The 21922-nt window shown below is 45.5% G+C and overlaps 1 protein-coding gene across 6 annotated transcripts in view; it reads left to right on the top strand.

Moving 5' to 3' along the window:
• Positions 1-21922, top strand: part of SYN3 (synapsin III) — a 545178-nt gene that overhangs the window by 172154 nt on the left and 351102 nt on the right. For 4 of the 6 annotated variants that reach the window (XM_054543712.2, XM_054543711.2, XM_054543714.2 and 1 more), the window contains exons 5-6: positions 16319-16478; positions 20432-20521. In XM_054543712.2, coding sequence (XP_054399687.1) covers positions 16319-16478; positions 20432-20521 — 250 coding nt within the window. The remainder of the gene's footprint in view (positions 1-16318; positions 16479-20431; positions 20522-21922) is intronic. The other 2 variants (XM_009234294.4, XM_054543715.2) reach the window with 1 other exon arrangement.

The raw sequence follows: 21922 nt of genomic DNA, 5'->3' as shown, positions 1-21922 counted from the left end.
TTTTTTTTTTTTGCACCCAACTCAAAATTCTTATGAATGCTTTTATGCATGACATTCCATTCAAAATTAGTGGCAGGCAATTGAAATTATACACTATGTAAGTGTTAAGATTAGTTTCATTCTCAGAAGTGTTTGTTAATAGCTGAAGCTTAGAAACAACCTAACTGTCCATCTGTAGGGAACTGGTTAGATAAATTAGGGTAGAGCCACATAATGAGATACAATTATAAATAAAGAAGCATCTCCATTTGTACTGATAGGAAATGATTTTCTTTTCTTTTCTTTTTTTTTTTTTTTTTTTGAGACGGAGTCTTGCTCTGTTGCCAGGCTGGAGTGCAGTGGCGTGATCTTGGCTCACTGCAACTTCCAACTCCCTGGTTCAAGCTATTCTCCTGCCTTAGCCTCTTGAGTAGCTGAAATTACAGGCGCGTGCCACCACACCCAGCTAATTTTTGTATTTTTAGTAGAGACAGGATTTCACCATGTTGGCCAGGATGGTCTCAGTCTCCTGACCTCCTGATCCTCCCGCCTCGGCCTACCAAAGTTCTGGGGGTTACAGGAGTGAGCCACTGCACCCGGCCACGAAATGATTTTGAACATATGCTACTTTGAAGAAAAACAAGTTAGAACAGTATACAGGAGACTTTGAAATCCATGGTCATAGAAAAACATCTGAAGTTTATTGCCTGAATTCTTTATGTGGATTGGCTTATGTGATCCTCTTAGCAATACTGTGAAGTACATGTTATTGTTACGATTCTCTTTTTGAAATATGGGTAAACTGAGGCATGGAACTGTTAACTAGTGTTCCTGGGATCCCACAGTTGTTTATTGGTAGAACTGGGGCTTGAACCCAAAGTCCATGCTCTAAACATGCAATCAATTGACCCCTGGGGCTATTGGAAGAATTAAATGAGCTCATGTGTGCTTAGCCAGTGTTGGCCTTAACCAGAAGTTCTCAAAGGGTAGTTCATGTTCCAGCAGTGTTAGAAATTTGTTAGGAGTATATTTATTAGGAAATGTGTTAGCTTAGAAACGTTTCCCGGGTTCGGCCAGACTTTGTTTTACGTGGTAGCTGCATGCTGACGTGTTTCTTGGCTGGTATGAGTATATGAAGTCCCACCTAGCAGGGGAAAGAATAAGTCCCAGCTAGAACTTGAGGAAACATACCTAAGTATTGTTACCACCTTGCTTTCTTGTCCTGCAGCCATTGATTGGCCACCACTATGGACTCAGCAGGAAATTATCCTGTCATCAGTGATGTCTGATGTGGGCTTAGGAGATACCAAGATTCTACTACCACTCTGAGGCCGGCTGTTGGATCTGTACACACCAAAACTTGCCAACTTATTCCTCTCATCCACTTAGCTACGCCATAGGACAGGAATCTCAAACCTTTCCTTCCTTGGTGCATTTCACATAATAGATGCTCAGTGAATGTGCACTTAATGGAGATATCATCACAGTTCACCTGGTAGCAGCTATCTTTTTTTTACAAAGAGAACCTAACAGGAGTTCTCAGCCTTGGCTGCACATTCCAGTTACTTAGAAAGCTTCTAAAACTCCCCAAACCCAGGTGGGCACTTCAGGTCAATTCTATCAGAATATCTGGGGGCAGGGAAGAGAAGGAAGGACTAGTTTTGATAGCTCCTTGGGTGATTCCAATGTACAGCCAAGATTGGTGAGCCACTAAGCTAGAATGAGAAGGGTTGATCTGACAACTGCCAAACCAGCAAAGACACACAGCCCCAGACACAGTGGGTAAAACCCAGAGGGCTTTCTAGAAAGCTGCTCCTACCCTCTGCTTCTTTTGATGGGCATGCGAGCTGAGCTGGAAGCCACCAAGATCCTGTCTTAAGAGGTTCCCAGGTTCCTGTCCACAGTGGAGGGTGCAGCTGGAAGCATTTATGCTGGAAGCCCTTACTGGGTTATGGTCCTAAAAATTACTGCCATATGTCTCCAGCAGGGAGGGCAGGGTCCACATTTGTTCCCTGCACCCTCCGCAGCCTCTTTACATAGCTGCTCAATACTCACCCATGGGGGCCCCCTAAATAGCTCCCTTTAGTTTCATAATTTTATTGAGCTTCTAGATTCCTTGCAATTGGCCAGACCCTGGAAATTCAGATATAAATTCAACATCACCACTCCCTGGTGGAGTTCACAGCCTGGAGGGGGAAATGGGAAGTAAATCAACCACTAGGATGTGACACGGTCAGGGCCTGGTGGAGAATAGTTCAGAGAAGCAAGGGCTTAGAGGAGCAGATTGGGGGGTGGGGGGGCTTCAGAAGGCTTCTGAGGAGAAGTAATAGCGCTGAGGCTTTTTTGTTGTTTTCTTTTTAAATATTCATATACATATTGCAAAGTTCGGAATAATCTTACACATAGATAGTTGAACACACTACTTTGACAAATATTAACATTTTGCCATGTTTGCTTCAGATCCTTAAAAAAAAAAAAATCCTGAACTATTTTAAGGCTAGAAAAAGTACAGAGAATAATTTAGCAAACACTCATAAACTAAGGTGGTTAAGACACCCGCTCTGGAGCCAGGCTACTTGCATCTGCCGTGTGACATTGGAGAGGCTGCTCGTCCTCTCTGTGCCTCTGTCTTGTTTAAACACACACTTCAAAGGGCAGCTGTCAGGATCAATTAAGGTAATGCTCTGAAAAACACAAGTGCCCAGCACTCTTAAATGCTAACTGTTGTTTCCCTTATGTTCACAGCTGAGTTTGTGAAATCTTAACATTTTGCCGAATTTGTTTTAGATTTTGTTTAATGAAAAGAAATATAATATCATAGGTACTTTTAAGGACTCCTGTCTACACCCTTCCCTGCACTGATGACGGACAAAATGTTAGCCAGGCAGTCAGGGTGGGAAAGTCCATGTTAGAACACAGGGACAGGGAAGCCCCTGGCTTCTGAGGAAACCCTCTGATGTGGTCAGAAAAGAAGATGACCCGACCGATGGGCAGGGGAGGAGGCTGGAGAGGCAGCTGCAGCTTGTTAGCGAAGACCACCGGGCGTTTCACCTGACAGCCCAGGTCCCATCACAGACAGACGTCATATCCTGCCCTCCCCTGTCTCCCAGGAAACCCTCGAGGTTCCTTTTTTTTTTTTTTTTTTTTTTGAGACAGAGTCTCGCTCTGTCGCCAGGCTGGAGTGCAGTGGCACGATCTCGGCTCACTGCAACCTCTGTCTCTTAGGTTCAAGTGATTCCCCTGCCTCAGCCTCCAAGTAGCTGGGATTACAGGTACATGCCACCATGCCCAGCTAATTTTTGTATTTTTAGTAGAGACGGGGTTTCACCATGTTGGCCAGGCTGGTCTCGAACTCCTGACCTCAGGTGATCTACCCTACTCGGCTTCCCAAAATGCTGGGATTACAGGCGTGAGCCACTGCGCCCGGCCTCGAGGTTCCTTTTTCACATCTTTCCTTTAAAAAAAAAAAACTATCAAACAGTGGATAAAATAAAGAAAGCTCACCCACTCTTGCCCCTCAACCTGGAAAATTCCATCCTGTGTCAGCTAGCTTTGAGGGAAGATGGAGAACCTAGGGAACCAGCGAGAAGTGGCTGGGCCACCTGAGATCAGCGCCACCTGGGTGCTCTGGGGGCGGAGATGGGTGATTTAGGGCTGTGGCCCAGGCAGGAGCGTTTAGCATCTTTTGGGCCCGGCTTCTCAGTCTTGCACTGAGGAAGCAGCTTGGGAGGGGGTGCCCTACCAGGCAGATATTTCCTGCTGAGCGAGCTGATAAGTGAGCCCTCTGACTAGTTCAATAGTTAACCCGACAGAGCACAGATGTGGCCTGTCAGACAGAGATATGTGTGGGGAACGCCTTGGGTATAAGTACATATTAGCGCCTGGCCTGAGTTTGAAATGTGCTCTCCCATCACCCCTCGGCAGTACCATCATTTTTCATCTCAAAATGGGCTTTCCCCTTCCCCCACTCCTCTCTCCACCCCTCCACTCCCCCAGCATCCGTTCCAGCCGCTGCCGAGGAACAGCTGCTCTGAGGCCCATCTCTCATCGGCTGCCTTATCTCTCTGATGAATAATGTTCCCCTTCCCCAAGCAGCAGCCTGGCAGGAGGCCCGCCCCAGCGCTGAGCAGGCTGCTGACAGCGCTGGAGCTCAGGCAGCTGTCGGAGAGCAGGGCTGCCCCAGGCCCCCACGTGGGTGAGGGCTAACCCCTCTGCCTCCCAGAGACATGCCACCTGAGGCCCCATTGCCCTGGCGAGCTGCAGCTCACAAACTCAGCCTTTCCAAGCACATCTCAGCAGCCCCTGGGTGCAGTTGCCATGCTGGGTGCTGGGGAAACAGGCATTTCAGACATGGGCCCTGTCCTTCAGTGACAAGGGCTGTTTACGAGACGCGCGACTTGTACCTAACAGTACAGACCTCTGTACTTAGTAGTTCTTAGGAACATATTACTACTCCAGGTTTCAGTTATCCTCATCTGCCAAATGGGTTAGTAATAGTGGAGTGTAAATGCTTGTCGGTTCTCTGCTCACATCCTCTTTGCCAGCCAGTGCCCCCAGCGGCTCCAGGTGTCATGATAACGCTGTACCCATGGCCTTCTCCATTTCTTGGGCTGATGGTAAGTGTATCCCTGAGACAGCTGAGAGGATAAACCCTCTCCATCACCACCCACCAGGGGGTCAGTGACTGATTGCTCTTGGGGATACAGAAGCCCAGCGCTCTTTCCTCAAAGTGGGACAACTCCATGGCACTGTTTTTGCCCCAGAGCTCCCCTGTAGACCAGGCCAAGGCCAGAGCTTCTCTGAGACAATATCCCTCTTTGGCTTCTTCCCCTTCCTTGTGCTGCCACCCTCACCCCTCACAGTTTTCCTGAAGAGCACTCCCTCCATGAATCACTGGCTTGCAAATCTCTACTTTAGCCTCCACTTCTAGGGAACCCAGCCCAAGAGAAGTAGCTACTTTACAGGGGTTTGGGATGAGGATGCTATGAGATCATGTTGAAATGCCTTTTGCAAGCATCTGGCACTCAGCAAGTACCCAATAGTGGGTAATCGTGATTCTTACAAACCGGTAACACCTGACAGAATGTAACAGGGGAGCTCAGATGCACAGCTACAGTGGGAGGTGGGAGTCAAAAGCCTTGGCTCCAAGTTCTGGCATGGGAGACAATCATCCCAGGAAGGTCCCCCAGGGGTCACATAGCCCAACTCTCCTTTGACCAATCAGGAACCTGAAGCTGAGAGAGGAGAAGCAACAATCTCAAAGATACAAGAGCAGAGCTGAGACTAGAAGATGTCTTGATTTTTCCCTCTTGATTTTTCCCACCACTCCTCATTATTTTAACTACTTTCTGATCCTCTGTTTTCAGTTATTTTTTTTTAAAGGGTTGTTGACTTTATATGGACCAGGACTCTGAGAATGGAAGCCATTTCCACTGTGGAGCCATTTCCATGTGGATCCCCTGAGTACCTACTATGTGCTTAACACCGGCTAGGTACTCAGGGAAGGGGTCTCAAAAGTATATTCCTATCCTTATTGCTGTGGTCTGAATGCCTGTGTTCCTTAGAGTTCAAATGTTGAAATCCTAACCTTCAAGGCGATGGTATTAGGAGATGAAGCCTTTGGGAAGTGATTAGCCATGAGGGCAGAGTTTTCATGGATGGGATTAATGCCCTTATAAGTAAGAGGCCCCGAGAGAGCTCCCTTCCCCCTTTGACTATGTGAGGACGCAATGAGAATGTGACATCTACAAACCAGAAAGCAGGCCCCCCACCTCCCCAACGTCACATCAGCCGATGCCTTGGTCCTGGACTTCTCAGCCTCCAGAAATGTGAGAAATAAATTTTTGTTGTTTATAAGCCACTCAGTTTATGGCATTTTGCTGTAGCAACTCCAAGTCTGTCTCTCCAGGATCTATAAATGTGCCTGGCACATATTAGTGCTCAATACATTTTTGTTAAATAAATGGAATAATTAATTAATCAGTCTGTGTCTTGGGAGATCCATGAAACTTTACCTCCCTGGGTAGAAAATCTGTTTAAGGGTATGTGATGCTCAGGCAGATCTTAAAGAGACTGTAGCTACAGAGTATCTAGATACTTAGTGATTGCAGAACACTTTACTGTTTTCAGAGACTGTTTTCAAAGTGTGTGTGTGTGTGTGTGTGTGTGTGTGTGTGTGTGTTGGTTACCTTTATTTTTTTTAACCAGTCAGTATAGTGATTTTCAAAAAAAATTTTTAAGTGCATTGTTAACATTTAAGTAATTGAGAATTTCACATAAATACCCAGATTTAGGTATCTTTTGAAAAGTCACAAGGCCCATGCAGGACCCTCATTCCCACACGGCCATAATGGCTTAGACCTTAGACTGGGCCCACATTTGCTTATTCATCACTCCTGGTTTCTCCCTCCTCATCCTCCACAGAGGCTTCCATTAGCTTCCCTTTGTCTTAGTGGTTGTGCCCTCCTACAGAAAAGTGAAATATACCTCATACTATTGAGTGGCAAAATGAAAGACACGTGAAAGGACATGCCTGCTTCCAAAAAAGGTTGAAAAGAGCATTGTGGAAATGAAGGATATTCTTATGTGCTCTATATGGAAACAGAGAATGTGTGTGAGAAGAGAAAACTGAAGAGGCCCACCTCACTCAACCATGATGGTACCTGCTTGGCCCCCTGGGGTAGTGGCAGGGAAATCACGTAACACTCAACACTCAGAAGTATGGACCCTGGACTAGGCCCGGGCTACAGAGAGGAATAAGATGAGGGACTTGTGTTGAGGATTTAGAAGCTGAAGGTCTGTTAAGGTGTCTCAGGCATGAGGCATTGGAGGAAAAAACCAGAGTGGAAATGAGGAGTTGGGAGTGTAGGGACCAATCCTAGACACTTCTGGAGGGAAGACTTAGCAGCTCTGGTGGCTCCATACTTAAGGAATGTCAGGGAGAAGAACTGCACATGACTTCAGGGTGACGGATGCCCAGTTCCTGGGAGCATGACAGACCTTTAACAGAAGTCCTCAGATCCACTTTGGGGGAAGCTCATGACTTGGGGTCCAGTCACATTGAGTTGGAGGTGATGATGAGAGGTTCAGGGTGGTGGAAGGTGCTGGTTGCACGGTGATTGTGCACACAGACTTCGAAGCCCAAAGACCTGCACTCCAGTCTCATGTGGACACCTTCTTGGCTGTGCTTCATCTCTCTATGCCTTTGTTTCTTGAAAAATGGAGCTATTGTTATCATATCTACCTTGTAGAGTCATCGTGAGGATAAAGATAACATAAGTAAAATCCTAAAAATTATTCCTGGCACCAAGGAAGTGCTCTATAAATCTGAATCACTTTCATTATTGCCTATGAGGACAAGGTAAGGGAAGTCCCTGAATGGAGATGATTCCATGAAGCAGAGAACCAAAGATTGAGCCTCGAAGAAGAGCTATAGTAAGGGAGAAAACAGTGAAGGAGCTGGGAGTTGGAAAGCAAGGGCGGAGGGTGTCTTCGAGGCAAGGTGGAAAGGGTTTGCGGAGGAAGGGGTCAGTGATCATGCCACAGAAGCCACAGAGGACAAGAGGAGCTCTGCAGCAGGGCTTCTCCAGCAGGGTGCATTTCCACCCAGGGGACACTTGGCAATGGTGGGAGACATTGCTTGTTGTCACAACTGGGCATGGGAGTGCTGCTGCGTCTAGTGGGTAGAGGCCAGAGATGCTCCTCATATCCTACAAGGTACAGAACAGCCCCCCACAACAAAGAATTATCCAGCCTGAAAATGTCCACAGTGCTGAGGTTGGGAAACCCTATTCTAGAGGCAACAGGCTGTGAAGTTTGACTCATGGTTCCATCACCAATAGCTGCGTGAGCCTGGCAAGTTCCTTAGCTGCTCTGAGCCTCGGATTCATGGTAGGTTTTCCTTGTTAGGTTTAAATGAGTGAAGTTATACAGAAGGCCTAGAGTCTCATCATATTTTACTAGAGCCTCATTGTGTTTTAGTTATAATTAGAAATTGGGTAAGGTAAGGACACAGACGAAGCCATCTGATCTGGGGGTTTCACACTTAGAAGAGACCTCGGAGCGATTGTATTGGGGTGGAAGGGGGCTAACAGCCAGGTGCAGAGGGCACATTGGAATTGGGGCCAGAAGGCACAGACTGCCTTGTCCATCAGGCATAGCAATGGACAGAGGAAGGGGAATGACTAGTTATGGCTGCAAGGCCAAGTGCAGGGGATTTATTTCTCATCTCTATCTATCTATCTATCTATCTATCTATCTATCTATCTATCTACCATCTATGTATCTGTCATCTATCTACTTATTTATCTATTTATGCATGTGTACCAACCGAAAGTTTTAGTAAATGCACAAACTGTGATATAATGAAAATGGAAATTTTCAAAAGAAGAGGAATCACCTGCCACCTGACTACCTTAACAAATGAGTGGTTTCCATCTCTCCTTCCAGGCCTGTCATTTTTACAGTGCTTTAGTCATAAAACAGGTCCTCTTTTCTATTGTTTTATGTCACATGAAATTGTACCATAAGCATTTTCCATGATATGACTTCACTGTTACATTTTCCACTTTTTTCAGAATGAAGATAACCTCATTGTTTTTTTCCTGATTATAAAAATGCTCTGTGCCCTTTTTTTTTTTTTAACAATGCAGGCAGTACCAAAAAGTATGAAGAAGAATGTAATAGTTCCCATTTCTCATCTCACTCTTTAAGGCTAGCATTTTGGTGAACACCCATCCGAACAAATCTCCACGCGTTTATCAATTTGTTGACTTACTCCTTCTTTTATGTAAATATGAACGTGATTTAACTGCCAGTCCATTTGGAACCTTGAAGTGAAGGTTTTTTTATTGTTGGGGTTTGCTATGGTCTGAATGTGTGTGTCTCCCCAAAATTTATGTTGAATCCTAACCCCCAATGTGATTAGGAGGTGGGGCCATTAGGAGGTGATTAGGTCATGAGGTCATCAGCCCTAATGAATGGGATTTGTGACCTTCAAAAGGGACCCCAGAGAGCTGCCTTGCCCCTTCTGCCATGTAAGGACACAGTGAGGAGCCAGGAAGGGGGCCTCACCAGAGACCAAGTGTGCTGGTGCCTTGATGTTGGACTGCCCAGCCTCTAGAATGTGAGAAATGAATTTCTGTTGTTTATAAGTCACCCAGTCTATAGTGTTTTGTTCTAGCAGTCCAAACAGACTAAGTCAGGGTTGTTGTTTTAGGAAGTGGGGAATGGGGCCATGCATGGGTGTATGCCAGAACAAAGGAAGCCAGCAAGTCCTGAAAGATACTAGAAAAGGGAATAGTGGGCACTTGCAGTGTGTTAGTTTCCTGAGGCTGCTATATAACAAAGCACCACAGGTTGGGTGGCTTAAATAACAGAAATTCATTCTCCCATCATTCTGGGGACCAGACGTCTGAAATCAAGACTCCTATGCCATGCTCCCTCTGAAGGCTCCAGAGGAGGATCCTTCCTTGCCACTCCCTAGTTCCTAAAGGTCACCAGCAATCCTTGTAATTCCCTGTATTATAGACACATCACTCCAATCTCTGACTCCCTCATTGCATGGCATTCTCTTCCCCTGTGTGTGTCTGTTTCTGAATTTCCCTCTTCTAAAGACATCAGTCATTGGGTTAGGGTTCACTCTCCTCCAGTATGACCTCATCTGAACTTGATTATATCTGCAAAGGCCCTATTTTCCAAATAAGGTCACAGTCACAGGTACCAGTGCTTAGGACCTCAACATATCTTCTTGGGGACAACAGTTCAACCCATAACATGTGGGGTTCCCAGGGTGACCAGGAGGAAGAGGATAGAGCAAGGACAGAGATTCAAGGACTTAGTCTCTGAAATGGCAGGGAAGGAAGAGGCTGGGATAAAGATACCAGGATTGTGAGGCTGAAACAAGAGACAAGGAAGCTTCCTTCCTCCAGCAACTCATGTCTGTGTTTTATTAACCTCCTAGCACTTTACAAAGAGGGCCCCCGGATTCAACAGAGAGCCGGGCTGTCCGTAAACCCCACCGGGCCCCTTCCCCACCAGTGTGCATCTGTCAGCTGCCATGGGGGCCCCACAGGCCTCCCTCCTGCATCCTGTTGTCTGCTTCTCACCAGATTCTTGGTTGGCTGCCACCTAATTTCTTTTTGGCCTGGGCTAATTTCTTGCAGTCCTCGGGCTGGCGGGAAGCATCACTAATTCCCAAAGTCCTTCCATATGGGCGATTCAAACCCCTCCATCTGCAAAGCATGCGCATTTCCTTTGCTTTGTCCTTGCAGAATAGTGGTACCCTAAGTCTGCAGGAGCATGGAGCTTGTTTCAGTGTTTTGAATTCCCCCTCCCCGTTCGCTGGTTTACTCAGTTCCCTTTGTCCCCTTCCCCTAGATGTGATACCCAAGGTTGAATTTTCCAAGGTGGAGTGTTATGAAGAGTGTGGAGACAATTAAGAGAAAACGTGAAGGCTGTTTGCCCGTTGACATGGACGTCAGAAAGTCTGGAGCCTTCCCAGTCCCGGCTGGAATCAGCTCTGGGTGTGATGGGTCTCAGCATGTGAACAAAATCAGCATGAACATCACCCTTTGCCAACTTGGCTCTTGGGGACCAGGGGACAGTTATGAAATAGTGGTCAAGTGACTGAGAATAATGAGGCTTCTGCTCATTAACGTAGGTCCCAGGCAAAGTCCAGCCAAGAGCTGTTCTTGCCACCACAGACCTCTGCATATTTGAGAGAATTATTACACTTCTCCAATGGTTAAGAGTCACTTCACCTCTGGCCTCCCGCTTTTTGACGCTGCCGGAAGCATTCAGTAATCCCCCTGTGACATGTCACCTGTCCCATCTTTACCGTTAATTATTTCTTGTTCTTGATTTCCTCTCAAGTGCCAACAGCCACTTCTGAGAAAGACTTGGGATCAGGGACCCAAATATTATAGCTCATATTAAGGTTAAAGGTGAAATAACAAGAAAACCCAGCTACAACCTGCGGCCAGGATGTGCCAGTTTGTGTGAGATTAAAGGAGACCTTACCCAGGCACGAGAGACCCAGGTCTTGGGCTCAGTGGGGCTCTACGGCAAGAAGAGAAGGAAGGGGCTTAAAGCGTTGGGAGATTTTTCTTTTTTCTTTCTTTCTTTCTTTTTTTTTTTTTTTTTGAGACAGATTCTTGCTCCGTCGTCCAGGCGGTAGTGCAGTGACATGATCTCGGCTCACTGCAACCTCTGCCTCCCTGGTTCAAGCAATTCTCGTGCCCCAGCCTCCCGAGTAGCTGGGATTACAGGTGTGTGCCACTATGCCCAGCTAATTTTTTTTTTTTTTGTATTTTTTTGTAGAGATGGGGTTTTGCCACGTTGGCCAGGCTGGTCTTGAACTCCTGGCCTCAAGTGATCCGCCCACCTTGGCCTCCCCAAATGCTGGGATTACAAGCATGAGCCACTGCATTTGGCTGAATCATCTAATGTTGACAGGTGTCTTGCCTCCCTCCTTATCTCTGTTGCCAGCTGGCACTTCTACTACAAATGGGATTGGGATTTCTTCATGTAACAGGAAAATGGTCTCCCATCAGTCCAGCTTACATTACTTCAGTGTAGCTGGCCACTCCTGTCTTCCAGAGCTCAGATACAATACACCCGAGAATGTTGTCACAGGCCCATTTTACATCAAGAGTTCCATCCTTAGACCAGTTACAGCCCAGGATAATGTGGTTCTCTGATCAGAGAGGATTTACCCATGGGCTCTGTTTCTAGAAAAAGGAGGGGTGCTGGGTACAGAGCAGATAAAACCAGCACAGTCCACTACATCCCCAGCCACGAGGGCACATTCATTCAGTCGCAGGTGCCTTCCCCCTGCCTGGAATACTCTCCAAACCCAACCCACTTGACAAACCTCAGCTTTCAAGACCAAGGCTTCCAGCACACACTTGCTCACACTCATCCCTTAACAGAGTTGAATCCATCCTTTGGACCACCTTAACCCCTTGTACATGCCTCAATTATTTCACTCACTCACTCACTCACCCACTCACTCCCTCCTTTGTTAATTTAACAAATGCTGGCGGGGCATGGTGGCTCATGTCTCTAATCCCAGCACTTTGGGAGGCCGAGGTGGGCAGATCACCTGAGGTCAGGAGTTTGAAACTAGCCTGTCCAAAATGGCAAAACCTTGCCTCTACTAAAAATACAAAAATTAGCTGGGTGCAGGGGTATGTGCCAGCTACTTGGGAGGCTGAGACAGGAGAATTGCCTGAACCTGGGAGGCAGAGATTGCAGTGAGCCAAGATCGCACCATTGCACACCAGCCTGGACAATACGGACAATAGAGCCAGACTCTGTCTCTCAAAAAAAAAAAAAAAAGTACTATGGGCACGTTGCACCCAACTCCTCTTGGGTTGTGAGTTTCTTAAAAGCAGGAATCGTCCCTGTCGTCTTGGGATCTCCAACCTTTGCCAGAGTGCTTGGCCCACTGTTGAGGCTCGGTAACTACTGGAGGTCACAACCTTAAATGTTGGGGTGACTGCAGGACTTGGCCACCCCCTGGCCAGATGGAGAAACTGGGGTGCTGGGTACAGAGGGAGGAACTGAATGCCACAGGTTGCCCAGCTCAAGTCAGTAATTTCTCTATAGTCATTGCAAATCCATCATACCCTAGACTTTCAAGAAGGACTCTATGCCTTCTGTAGCAGTGAATGGCAGAATTCACACTATAACACATGCCTGGTTTGACCTGATATATTGTGCATAGGAAGTGCTTATTTTTCACATATTAGATCTGAGACTCTTAAAGAGGTCATGGTGGCCAACTTGAATTCCCTGGGGTTATGAATTTCTTCGTGGTGTTACTTGTTACCTTGTAAAGCAGCCCCATAGTTATAAGGGGCTACTTGCTGTCTCCTGGCTACTTTGTCTATCAGTCTAGTTTTCTTCTCTAGGATCACAGGGAAAGTGATCCCTCCCCTTTCCAGTGGCCATTTCACATCATGTTCATTCATTTATTCATGTGTTCATATATGCATTCATTCATGCAATAATTTATTTAAAAACAGTTTTGAGGCCTGTTTTGTCCAAGACAGTCAAGTCCTCTGTTCCCATTGAGCTGACATCTTTAGAGAAGAGAACTAGACAGTTAAGCAGCTAATCAAATAAACAGGAGAAATAAAATTGTCACAGAGCCATGAATAAAGAAAATAGGGCAAAACGAGGGTTGGGGCAAATTTTGATAGAGTAGACAGAATGGTGGCTTTGAGGACGAGGCACCTACACGCAATGTGGGAGAAGAGCATCTAGGGAATTGAAGGAAGGGAAGGTGGTCAGTGTGGCTTCCGTGGCAGTGAGGGAGGGGAGAAAGATAGAAAATGAGGATGGAAGGCTGGGCAGGGTGGTTCATGCCTGTAATTCCAACACTTTGGGAACCTGAGGCAGGAGGATCACTTAAGTTCAGAAGTTCAAGACCAGCCTGGGTAACAGCAAAATCTCATCTCTACAAAAAAAAAAAAAAAAAAAATTAGCTGGATGTGTTGGTGCGCACCTGTAGTCCCAGCTACTTGGGAGGCTGACGTGGGAGGATCGCTTGAGCCCAGGAGTTTGAGGCTGCAGTGAGTGTGATGACACCACTGAACTCCAGCCTGGGCAACAGAGTGAGACCCTGTCTCTAAAAAAAAATAATTTTTTAAAAATAAAATAAAATAAATGAGGATGGAGTGGCAGGCAGGGGCCAACCCATGTGGGACCTTGTAGCCACGATAAGGCGCGAGGGATCTCTTGTCAGAAAGAGAGAAGCCTTTTGAGGGTTTGAAGCAGGGGAGTAATGTATAATTTTGTAAGAGCTCTTCGAATGTGGGATCTTGAGGTAGATTTCCAAATCTGTAAAGACAATGAGGAGCTTCCTGCTACTTTTATTTTGAGGAATCAGAAAGGTTCAGATTTAGAGGTGAGTTTTGGAAGCCCTGGAGAGAGAGCATCATAATATCTGGAGCTACAGTTGGGGATCCCAAAACAAGCCACGGGATTCTTCTCTTGGAAGGTGGTCTTGGAAGGGCATCCTCTTTTTCTAGATAGCCAGGTTTGGTGTTTTTTGTTTTTCCCATGTCCCTCTTATGAATTCCCAGCAATGAGGAAAAAAATAGGAGGCTGGCCAGCAGGAAACCTTTTATTATTTCCTCATGGAGAAGGATGGGGTTATCCTTAGTAAGACACCACATTTGCTGCCACTGTTGTCTGTGATGGAACCCACGCTGCCAGGGAGGAGTGGATGTCTCATTGTCAGAACCAGGGCCATGGACAATGTATTTATGTGTTGTTTTTTAAGATGCACATCCATTAAAAAAAAACAGACAAGCAAGCATCTAGTAAAAACATTGCCACACATGATGGATAAAGGGCAGTATCCTTAATACACAGAACTCACCTCAATAGGAAACCAGAGACCCTATTTTGTTTTGAATGGAAAAGGATGTGAACAGACTTTTACAGAAAAGAAAATGCAGATGGTTAATAAAAAGTGTTTAATTTCACTAGAATCAGAGAAATGCAAACTAAAACAATAGCAGGATACAGGGTGTATTTTGGGGGGAATGCTGTTGTCAAATTGAAAAAAATATTTTTCAAAAACTGCAGTGCTGGTGAGGCTGTAATGAGATGGACATTCTCATAAACAATTTGTGAGATGTGCTTTAAAAAGTGGACTTTTTCTGGGTATCTTACAAAAAGCTTATACCCTTTAATCAATTAATCCCACTTCTTAGGATCTATCTTATGAAAACAATTTAAAATAATGGCACTGATTTGTATGTAAAATATTGGAAATAGCCTATATGATAATAGTAGATGATTGATTGACTTAATTATGATATATCACTTAGTGAACTATTGTGTAGAAATTAAAAATTATATTTTGGAAGATATTTTTGGTAGAGAAAAATATTTACACTATACTATTATGTGGAAAACATTAAAATCAATTAATAGGAAGTATGGAGCAATTATGAATGTGAATGCATATTATATACATTGAAATTGATCATTGGATCAAAAATGTATATACAAAGGTTGTTAGGAGTTTCCTCTGCGTTGTAAAATTATGGGTACTTTGTTTACTTCTTTGTACATGCCAAGGAATTTTTGTTTTGTTATACACAAGGAATGTGTATTACTTTTAAAATCAGATAAAAGTAGCAAATGGTTATAAGTGCTCCCTATTGCTCCAGCCTGGGCAACATAGCCAGACCCTGTCTTTACAAAATAGAGAGCAGTAAGTGCTCCTTATTGCCTGTCAGAGACACACCCACACTCTCCCTTCATTCCTTCTTCCATCACTCTGTTGCTGTAATTCCAAGATTCTAACCCTAACCCTAACCACAGAGTGATACGAATACTGTCGTACGCTTTTGAATGTCAGCCTCATTCCTACAGTGAGACTGATTTTTTTGTGTGACTTAAAAGTAAGGAATCCAAAAATAGTTTGATCTTTGGTGGTATGAATCAAACAATGTGTGAATCCTCCTGGGGCCCTGTGATGGAGTCAAAAGCATGTGGACTTGGAGCCAGATGACCTGAGTTCAAATGCAGCTCTCCTGCTCCCGAGCTTTGTGATTCGGAAAGTTGATAATTTCCCTGGGCTGCAGTGTTCCCATCTATAAAATAGGGAGATGGTCTAGACCTTTACCCAGGTCTGTTTGTGAGCACTCGTCAGGATCCTATCTCTAGAGGGACCTAGCAAATAGCCTGGCATGAGCTCGGCCATCAAATCCATACTCTTGCTGCTTTCCAGAGGTTGCTACTTGAAAAAAAAAAAACAGGACATGTTGGTTGATTTGAGAGCTGCAGGAACAAGAGCCAGAGCCATGAGGCTACACACACCCGGCCCTGCTGCCTCTATGCAGCGTATCTTTTTGAACAAGTGACTTAGTCTTCCTGAGCCTCAGGGTACTCGTTTGTGAAATGGGAGTTGATGACAACACTCACCTCCTAGGGCAGTTGTCCTCACCATAGATAATATACATTCAGTAGAGTACGTGGTACCTTGCAGAATCTCAGTCGATTCACTGAGTTATTTGATATATTTTTTTCTGGTTGCAAATGAAATAGATGTTCAATGTAGGGAATTTAGGAAAGAGCCTGTGAGAGAGAGAGAGAGAGAGAGAGAGAGAGAGAACATATATAGTGTTTCCAACCCTTTGACTTTATAGTGGAGTAGCTGTGCCTTTGCATTTAACCGCCCTCATCCCCCACCAACTCCCCCTTCTGAACTAAGCTGCCGCCCTGCAAGTCAGTGCTATCATCACCAGCAAGCTGTGGCCGGATGCCCTGGTGTTTCATCAATGTCCCAGTGTGGTAATACTGCTGTTGGCTCTCTCAGCAGATCCTTCAAGCCAGACTTCATCCTAGTCCGCCAGCACGCCTACAGCATGGCCCTGGGGGAAGACTACCGTAGCCTGGTCATCGGCCTGCAGTATGGAGGGCTGCCTGCTGTCAACTCTCTCTACTCCGTCTACAACTTCTGCAGCAAGCCCTGGGTGGTAGGTGACAGGGCAGGCTGACCTGGAGGGATCTGGGAGGCAGTGGGTGGCCTCCCACTCTGCGACAAGCCCACTCCCTAGCATGGAGGCCTCAGTAGTAAAAATTCTTATTTAAGCAACTGAACTGAACTTGGATCCTAGGGCTCTTGTTGGAATTGTTGCCTAACAATTATATTAATTTTATATTTTATATATTATTATGGTAAATATTTATAAGCCGGGCATGGTGGCTCATGCCTGTAATCCCAGCACATTGGGAGGCCAAGGCAGGCGGATCACCTGAGGTTGGTAGTTCGAGACCAGCCTGACCGACATGGAGAAACCCCGTCTCTACTAAAAATACAAAATTAGCCAGGCGTGGTGGCGCATGCCTGTAATCCCACTGTAATCCCAGCTACTCGGGAGGCTGAGACAGGAGAATCGCTTGAACCCGGGAGGCGGAGGTTGTGGTGAGCCGAGATCGTGCCGTTGCACTCCAGCCTGGGCAACAACAGCGAAACTCTGTCTCAAAAAAAATGTTATAATAAATAAATACATATATGTTAATATATACATGTTATATGTTATACATGTTACATGTAATATATGATATATGATATTACATATATGTGATAATTGATCTTTGTAATATATATACAATACAGTGACATAATATATACTATTAATATATAATAACAAAACATGTTATTATATAACAACATATTATGATATGGTATTATGTTATAATATTAGTCATAAAGATGCGCCATATTGTTTTATGAACATTCTATCATTATTGTTATTAGCAGCAGACCCCATTTATTGAGCACTTACTATGTCCCAGAAAACTATGCTACCTGGCACTCATACCGTCACTCTCGTGTGAAGTGAGTGTCAATCCTTCATTTTACAGAGACGGAAGCTCAGCTTCAGGCCAGTTAAGGAACTTGCTCAGTGAGTGGTGAGGCCAAAATTTAAGCCATCTCTCCCCAACACCCAACATTTAATTTCTCTTCTTTTATTCCTTAGTTTCAGTCATTCATTTGATTTATTTGAGTTTCCATCCAAATGTTACCTGTAAGAAAGACTTCTTAAAATACCACCCCTCGGCCCAGCATGGCGGCTTATGCCTGTAATCCCAGCACTTTGGGAAGCCGAGGTGGGCAGATCACGAGATCAAGAGATTGAGACCATGCTGGCCAACATGGTGAAACCCTGTCTCTACTAAAAACACAAGAATTAGCTGGGCGTGGTGGCGTGCACCTGTAGTCCCAGCTGCTCGGGAGTCTGAGGCAGGAGAATCGCTTGAACCCAGGAGGTGGAGGTTGCAGAGAGCTGAGATCGCGCCACTGCACTCCAGCCTGGTGACAGAGCGAGACTCCATCTGAAAGAAAAAATGCCACTCCTCCACTTGCTCAAGTACTCTCAAATCTCTTACCCTGCTTTATTTTTTTCCTAGATACTTATCTCCACCTAGAATGATAAATTTATCCATTCATTTGTGCATTATCTGTCTCCCTGATTAGAAGTTATTCATTCATGCAACAAATACTTCTTGGGCCCTTACTGTGTTCCAGGTGCTGTCGTAAGTCCTAGAAACATAGCAGTGAACAAATCAGACCAAAATCCCTGCCCCGTGGATCTTACATTCTAGTGAGCAGGGGCATGTGTGGTGCTTTAATACTTATGCCAAATATGCAATATGTCCTATGATCAGTGGCAAGGGGGAAGATCAAGGACAGAAAGAGAATAGGTAATATGGAGGCTTGGGGTATGTAGAATGTGCTCTGTGAAGCTCATAGCTGTCTGGTCTGTGGTGTTTTGCTATCTCTCTGTGTGATCACCTGGTGGTGTAGGGTGGTAGTTGAGAGTGTGAGCTCTGAAGCCAGATTCCTAGGTCCAGGCTTCTCCACTTATGAGCTGTGTTACTTGAGCAATCCCCTTAACCTCTCTGAACTTAGCTTCTTTATTTGGAAAGTGGTGATAGTAATAGAGCCTTCCTGGTAGGGTTATGATTTAATAGATGAAAATGCTTAGAATGTGGCTGGCACAAAGTACACACTCAATAAGTGGTAAAAATTTTCACTGCCTTAGATACCTGGAACAAGTTCCATGCAGAGTTGGAACACTCAGTACTTACTGAATGGCTGCGTGCATTAATTTAATAGATACGGATAGAATTTACCACTGTTGTCATGGGCCTGGTCTCCTTCTCATTCTGCCTGAACTGGTCTTTTTGGCCAATGGCATCCAACATTTTCAAGTGCACTGTTAGGAAAGGGTCCTAGATGGTGTTAGCCCTTCTCCACCTTTTACCACAGTTATCACGATAGTAGCAACCACAACTCATCAGCACTAACCGTGTGCTATCCTGAGCCCTTAACGTGCATATTGTGTTTAATTCTCAGCACCCTTATGAGTAGGAGTTGCTAATATCTCCATCTTACAGATGAGGAAACTGAGGCTCACATAGCTAGTAGTAAGTGGTAGAGCTAGGCCTCTTCAAAACTCACGTGCTTACCTGTGGAATCACTCTCCCTTTCTGGACTCCAATTTCCTTGTCTGCAAAATGAGGGACCCCACACACACATACATCATTTTCCATATTTCTGAGTTCCCCTAAACCCTCCAAGCTGACTCCCTGTTGTGCTGCATCTGAAGACTATACCCCAAGAGTTTGCAGACCAATCCTGGGTGGATGCAGAAAGTTCCTAGTTACTCTGTTTTCAGTGTCCAGGCTCTTAGTATTGAGTGACCTCCAAGCCAGGTTGGCCACTCCTTTAACCACTGGGCATCCACATGGGACCACAAATTCCAGTTGATTCCTTTATCTTGTTCAGAATCTGATATGCTCTTCTCTGCTTATATCCACCAGCAGCTCTCCTTCACCTTCTGGGTGAATTCTAAGCTTTCTGGTCAGGACTTTAAGGCTGGTGGTCTGTGATGGATCACGCTTCGACCTCATCTCTCATCAACACCTGCAACTGACGCCACAGCATGGCAGCTGCAGAGGGTCTCCAGCATACACTAGTCTCAATGCACACCCGGAGGGCCCTTTCTCCTTCTTTTATGTCATCTGCTCCAGGGGATCATCCTGACTCCCTACTCTGTCCCCCTTCCAGGTCCCTTCACCCTCTGTGCTTCCCTCCAGCAAGATATTAGTATCACAGCCATGCACCTGCAGCCTGTCCTCCTTCAGGCCTTGCCCCCATGTTCAGCTTGTTGCTCCAATAATAAAGCATAGTGACAGAGCTCACCTTTGAGCTCTGGAGACAATAGCTAATATCTGGCAAAACAAGCAAGTGTTGAAGCAGGAGGAGAGCAGTGGGAAGGGATGTGGCTTGAACTGTTGGAAATGAGAGGAATTGCAACAGCAGAGAAAATATTTATTAATGTAACACCTAGCATTTTAGCACTGCTGTGGACAAAGCACTGCCTCTGACACACTGTATCCTTACAACAGTCCCATGAGGTTGGATCTCCAGTTTACGAGTGAAGAAACCAAAGCTCAGAAACCTGAACTGACTTCCCAGGTTATACAGCTAGTAAGTGGCAAAGCAAGAATTTGAACCCAGGGAGGCTGGATCCACATCTAACACCATCAATTACCATGCAGCGCTGCCTCTCTAGAAAGAAGGTATTGCAGGCAAGGAGCAGGGCATGAACATCAGCAGGTAGAGAAGGACCTTGTGTGAAATGCTGAGGCTGTAGTAAGTGCTCATTAAATATGGTTGGGCTGAACCCAGTGTTCTGCCTACTTACTAGGTCTTGGGCAGAAATGGAGGGGTAAATATGGCTAGATGATGGAGAGGATGAATGTCCAGCCAGAGAATCTGGTCTTTATCCTATAGGCAGGGGGCACCTACTGAAGCTCGGCTCAGAACAGTCAGATGCTTGAGGCCTCATATCAAGTGGGAGGTTTTGTTATACTGGGTAACAATGGTTGATCAATGTTCTCTCCTCTTCTATCCTAGTTCTCTCAACTCATTAAGATCTTCCATTCCCTGGGTCCTGAGAAGTTCCCGCTTGTGGAGCAAACATTTTTTCCCAACCATAAGCCAATGGTGAGTGCCCTTTTTTACTCTGTTTCTTTGCATGATGCGAAATGAGTACAGATGTCTTGTCCTCAGTCCCTTTGGATGGAGGAGGTGGACTCTAGGGGTTGTACACTGACCATGCAGACTCTAAGGCGGAGTCACAGTGTCCTGTGGGAGTGCCTGCATTTCCTAAGGGAAGTCATCTCTCCAGGTGAAATTCAGGCAGTAGGGCAAATGACAAAGGTGGACCACATTCCTTGGAACTTGGAGAGATTTTCAGCAAATCAGGGGACACGTTCTTGGGGCATGTTGGAATCAGAGGCTGATTATAAAGGTAAAAGATATTTTCAAGGTGGGATGTTGTTTTACTTGAGCCTTTTGTGGAACCTGATTTCAACTCATATTTTAATAAAAAGCAGTAAGTAATATTAGTATTTGATTTGCACTGGTTGTTGAAGGGCAGTTTATTTACATGTCCTCTTCACTTTCCAATTTCTGAATGCACCTGAGATCTCCTCTGAGAAGCACTTAGGGCTTAGCTCAGAATATGTGGTACAGCCTCCCATTTGGAGGATACCTGGGTGGAAGAGGTGAATGTCTTTTTGAATGAGGTGAAGGGTTCTCCACCCGAAGCCAGAAAGTGTTGGGGGGAGGAGCTCTAAGCAGCAGGAAAGAGCCTGCAATATGCCTGCTTGCATAGTTCGTGGTCTTCGTAAACTGGTCAAAGGAATTCAAGGCCGTGACCCTGCGCTTGGCCTTGCAGGGAATGAGTCTTCGGGAACAGAATAATGAATAGGGTATATACCATAGTCCCAGGTGGGGACTTAGTGTGGCTGTTTGTAGAGTCCAAGCTCAGGCTGCTGGGCTAGACAGTCCTGTTTGGAGATATTGATGGATAGGACTGCAGGTTCCAGGAGGAATCACTCTAAGCAAGCAGAATTTTCTATTGATGATCTTTCCCCTATATCTGATCGGGCAAGAGTCACAGAATCCAGAACATGCTGGTTGAGATAAGAAGGGCACATGTGAAACCCAGCATATCCCCAAACCCTGGATTTTTCTTACTGTATGCATCCTTACAGTGGGGAAAATTCAGAGTTCATTATCAAACCAGCCTGAATTTTGAATCCCAGTTCTGTCTACACACTAGGTCTCAGGAAAATGACTTTATCTCTGTGAGCCCCAACTTCTTCAGGTAAAAACCGTGGATGATTGTGGAGCAACCTCATCGAGTAGTCAGGATTTCATGAGATCCTGTGTATAAAGTGCCGTACCTGGCATATAGTAGGAGTAGCTTTAAAACAAGGGTGAAAACCTGGAACGTTGTCAATGGTGGGATGAAAGTCGGGCGAGGGGTCTGCAGCCAGCCCAGCCCATTGACAGTGAAGGCCCTGCTGTATACTCTGAAAGGAGGTTGTTATAAGCTCT

Source organism: Pongo abelii, chromosome 23 (genome assembly GCF_028885655.2).
Source record: "Pongo abelii isolate AG06213 chromosome 23, NHGRI_mPonAbe1-v2.0_pri, whole genome shotgun sequence".
NCBI lineage: Eukaryota > Metazoa > Chordata > Mammalia > Primates > Hominidae > Pongo > Pongo abelii.
Note: the sequence above shows the minus strand (reverse complement) of the source record. Positions and strands in the feature narration are given on the sequence as shown.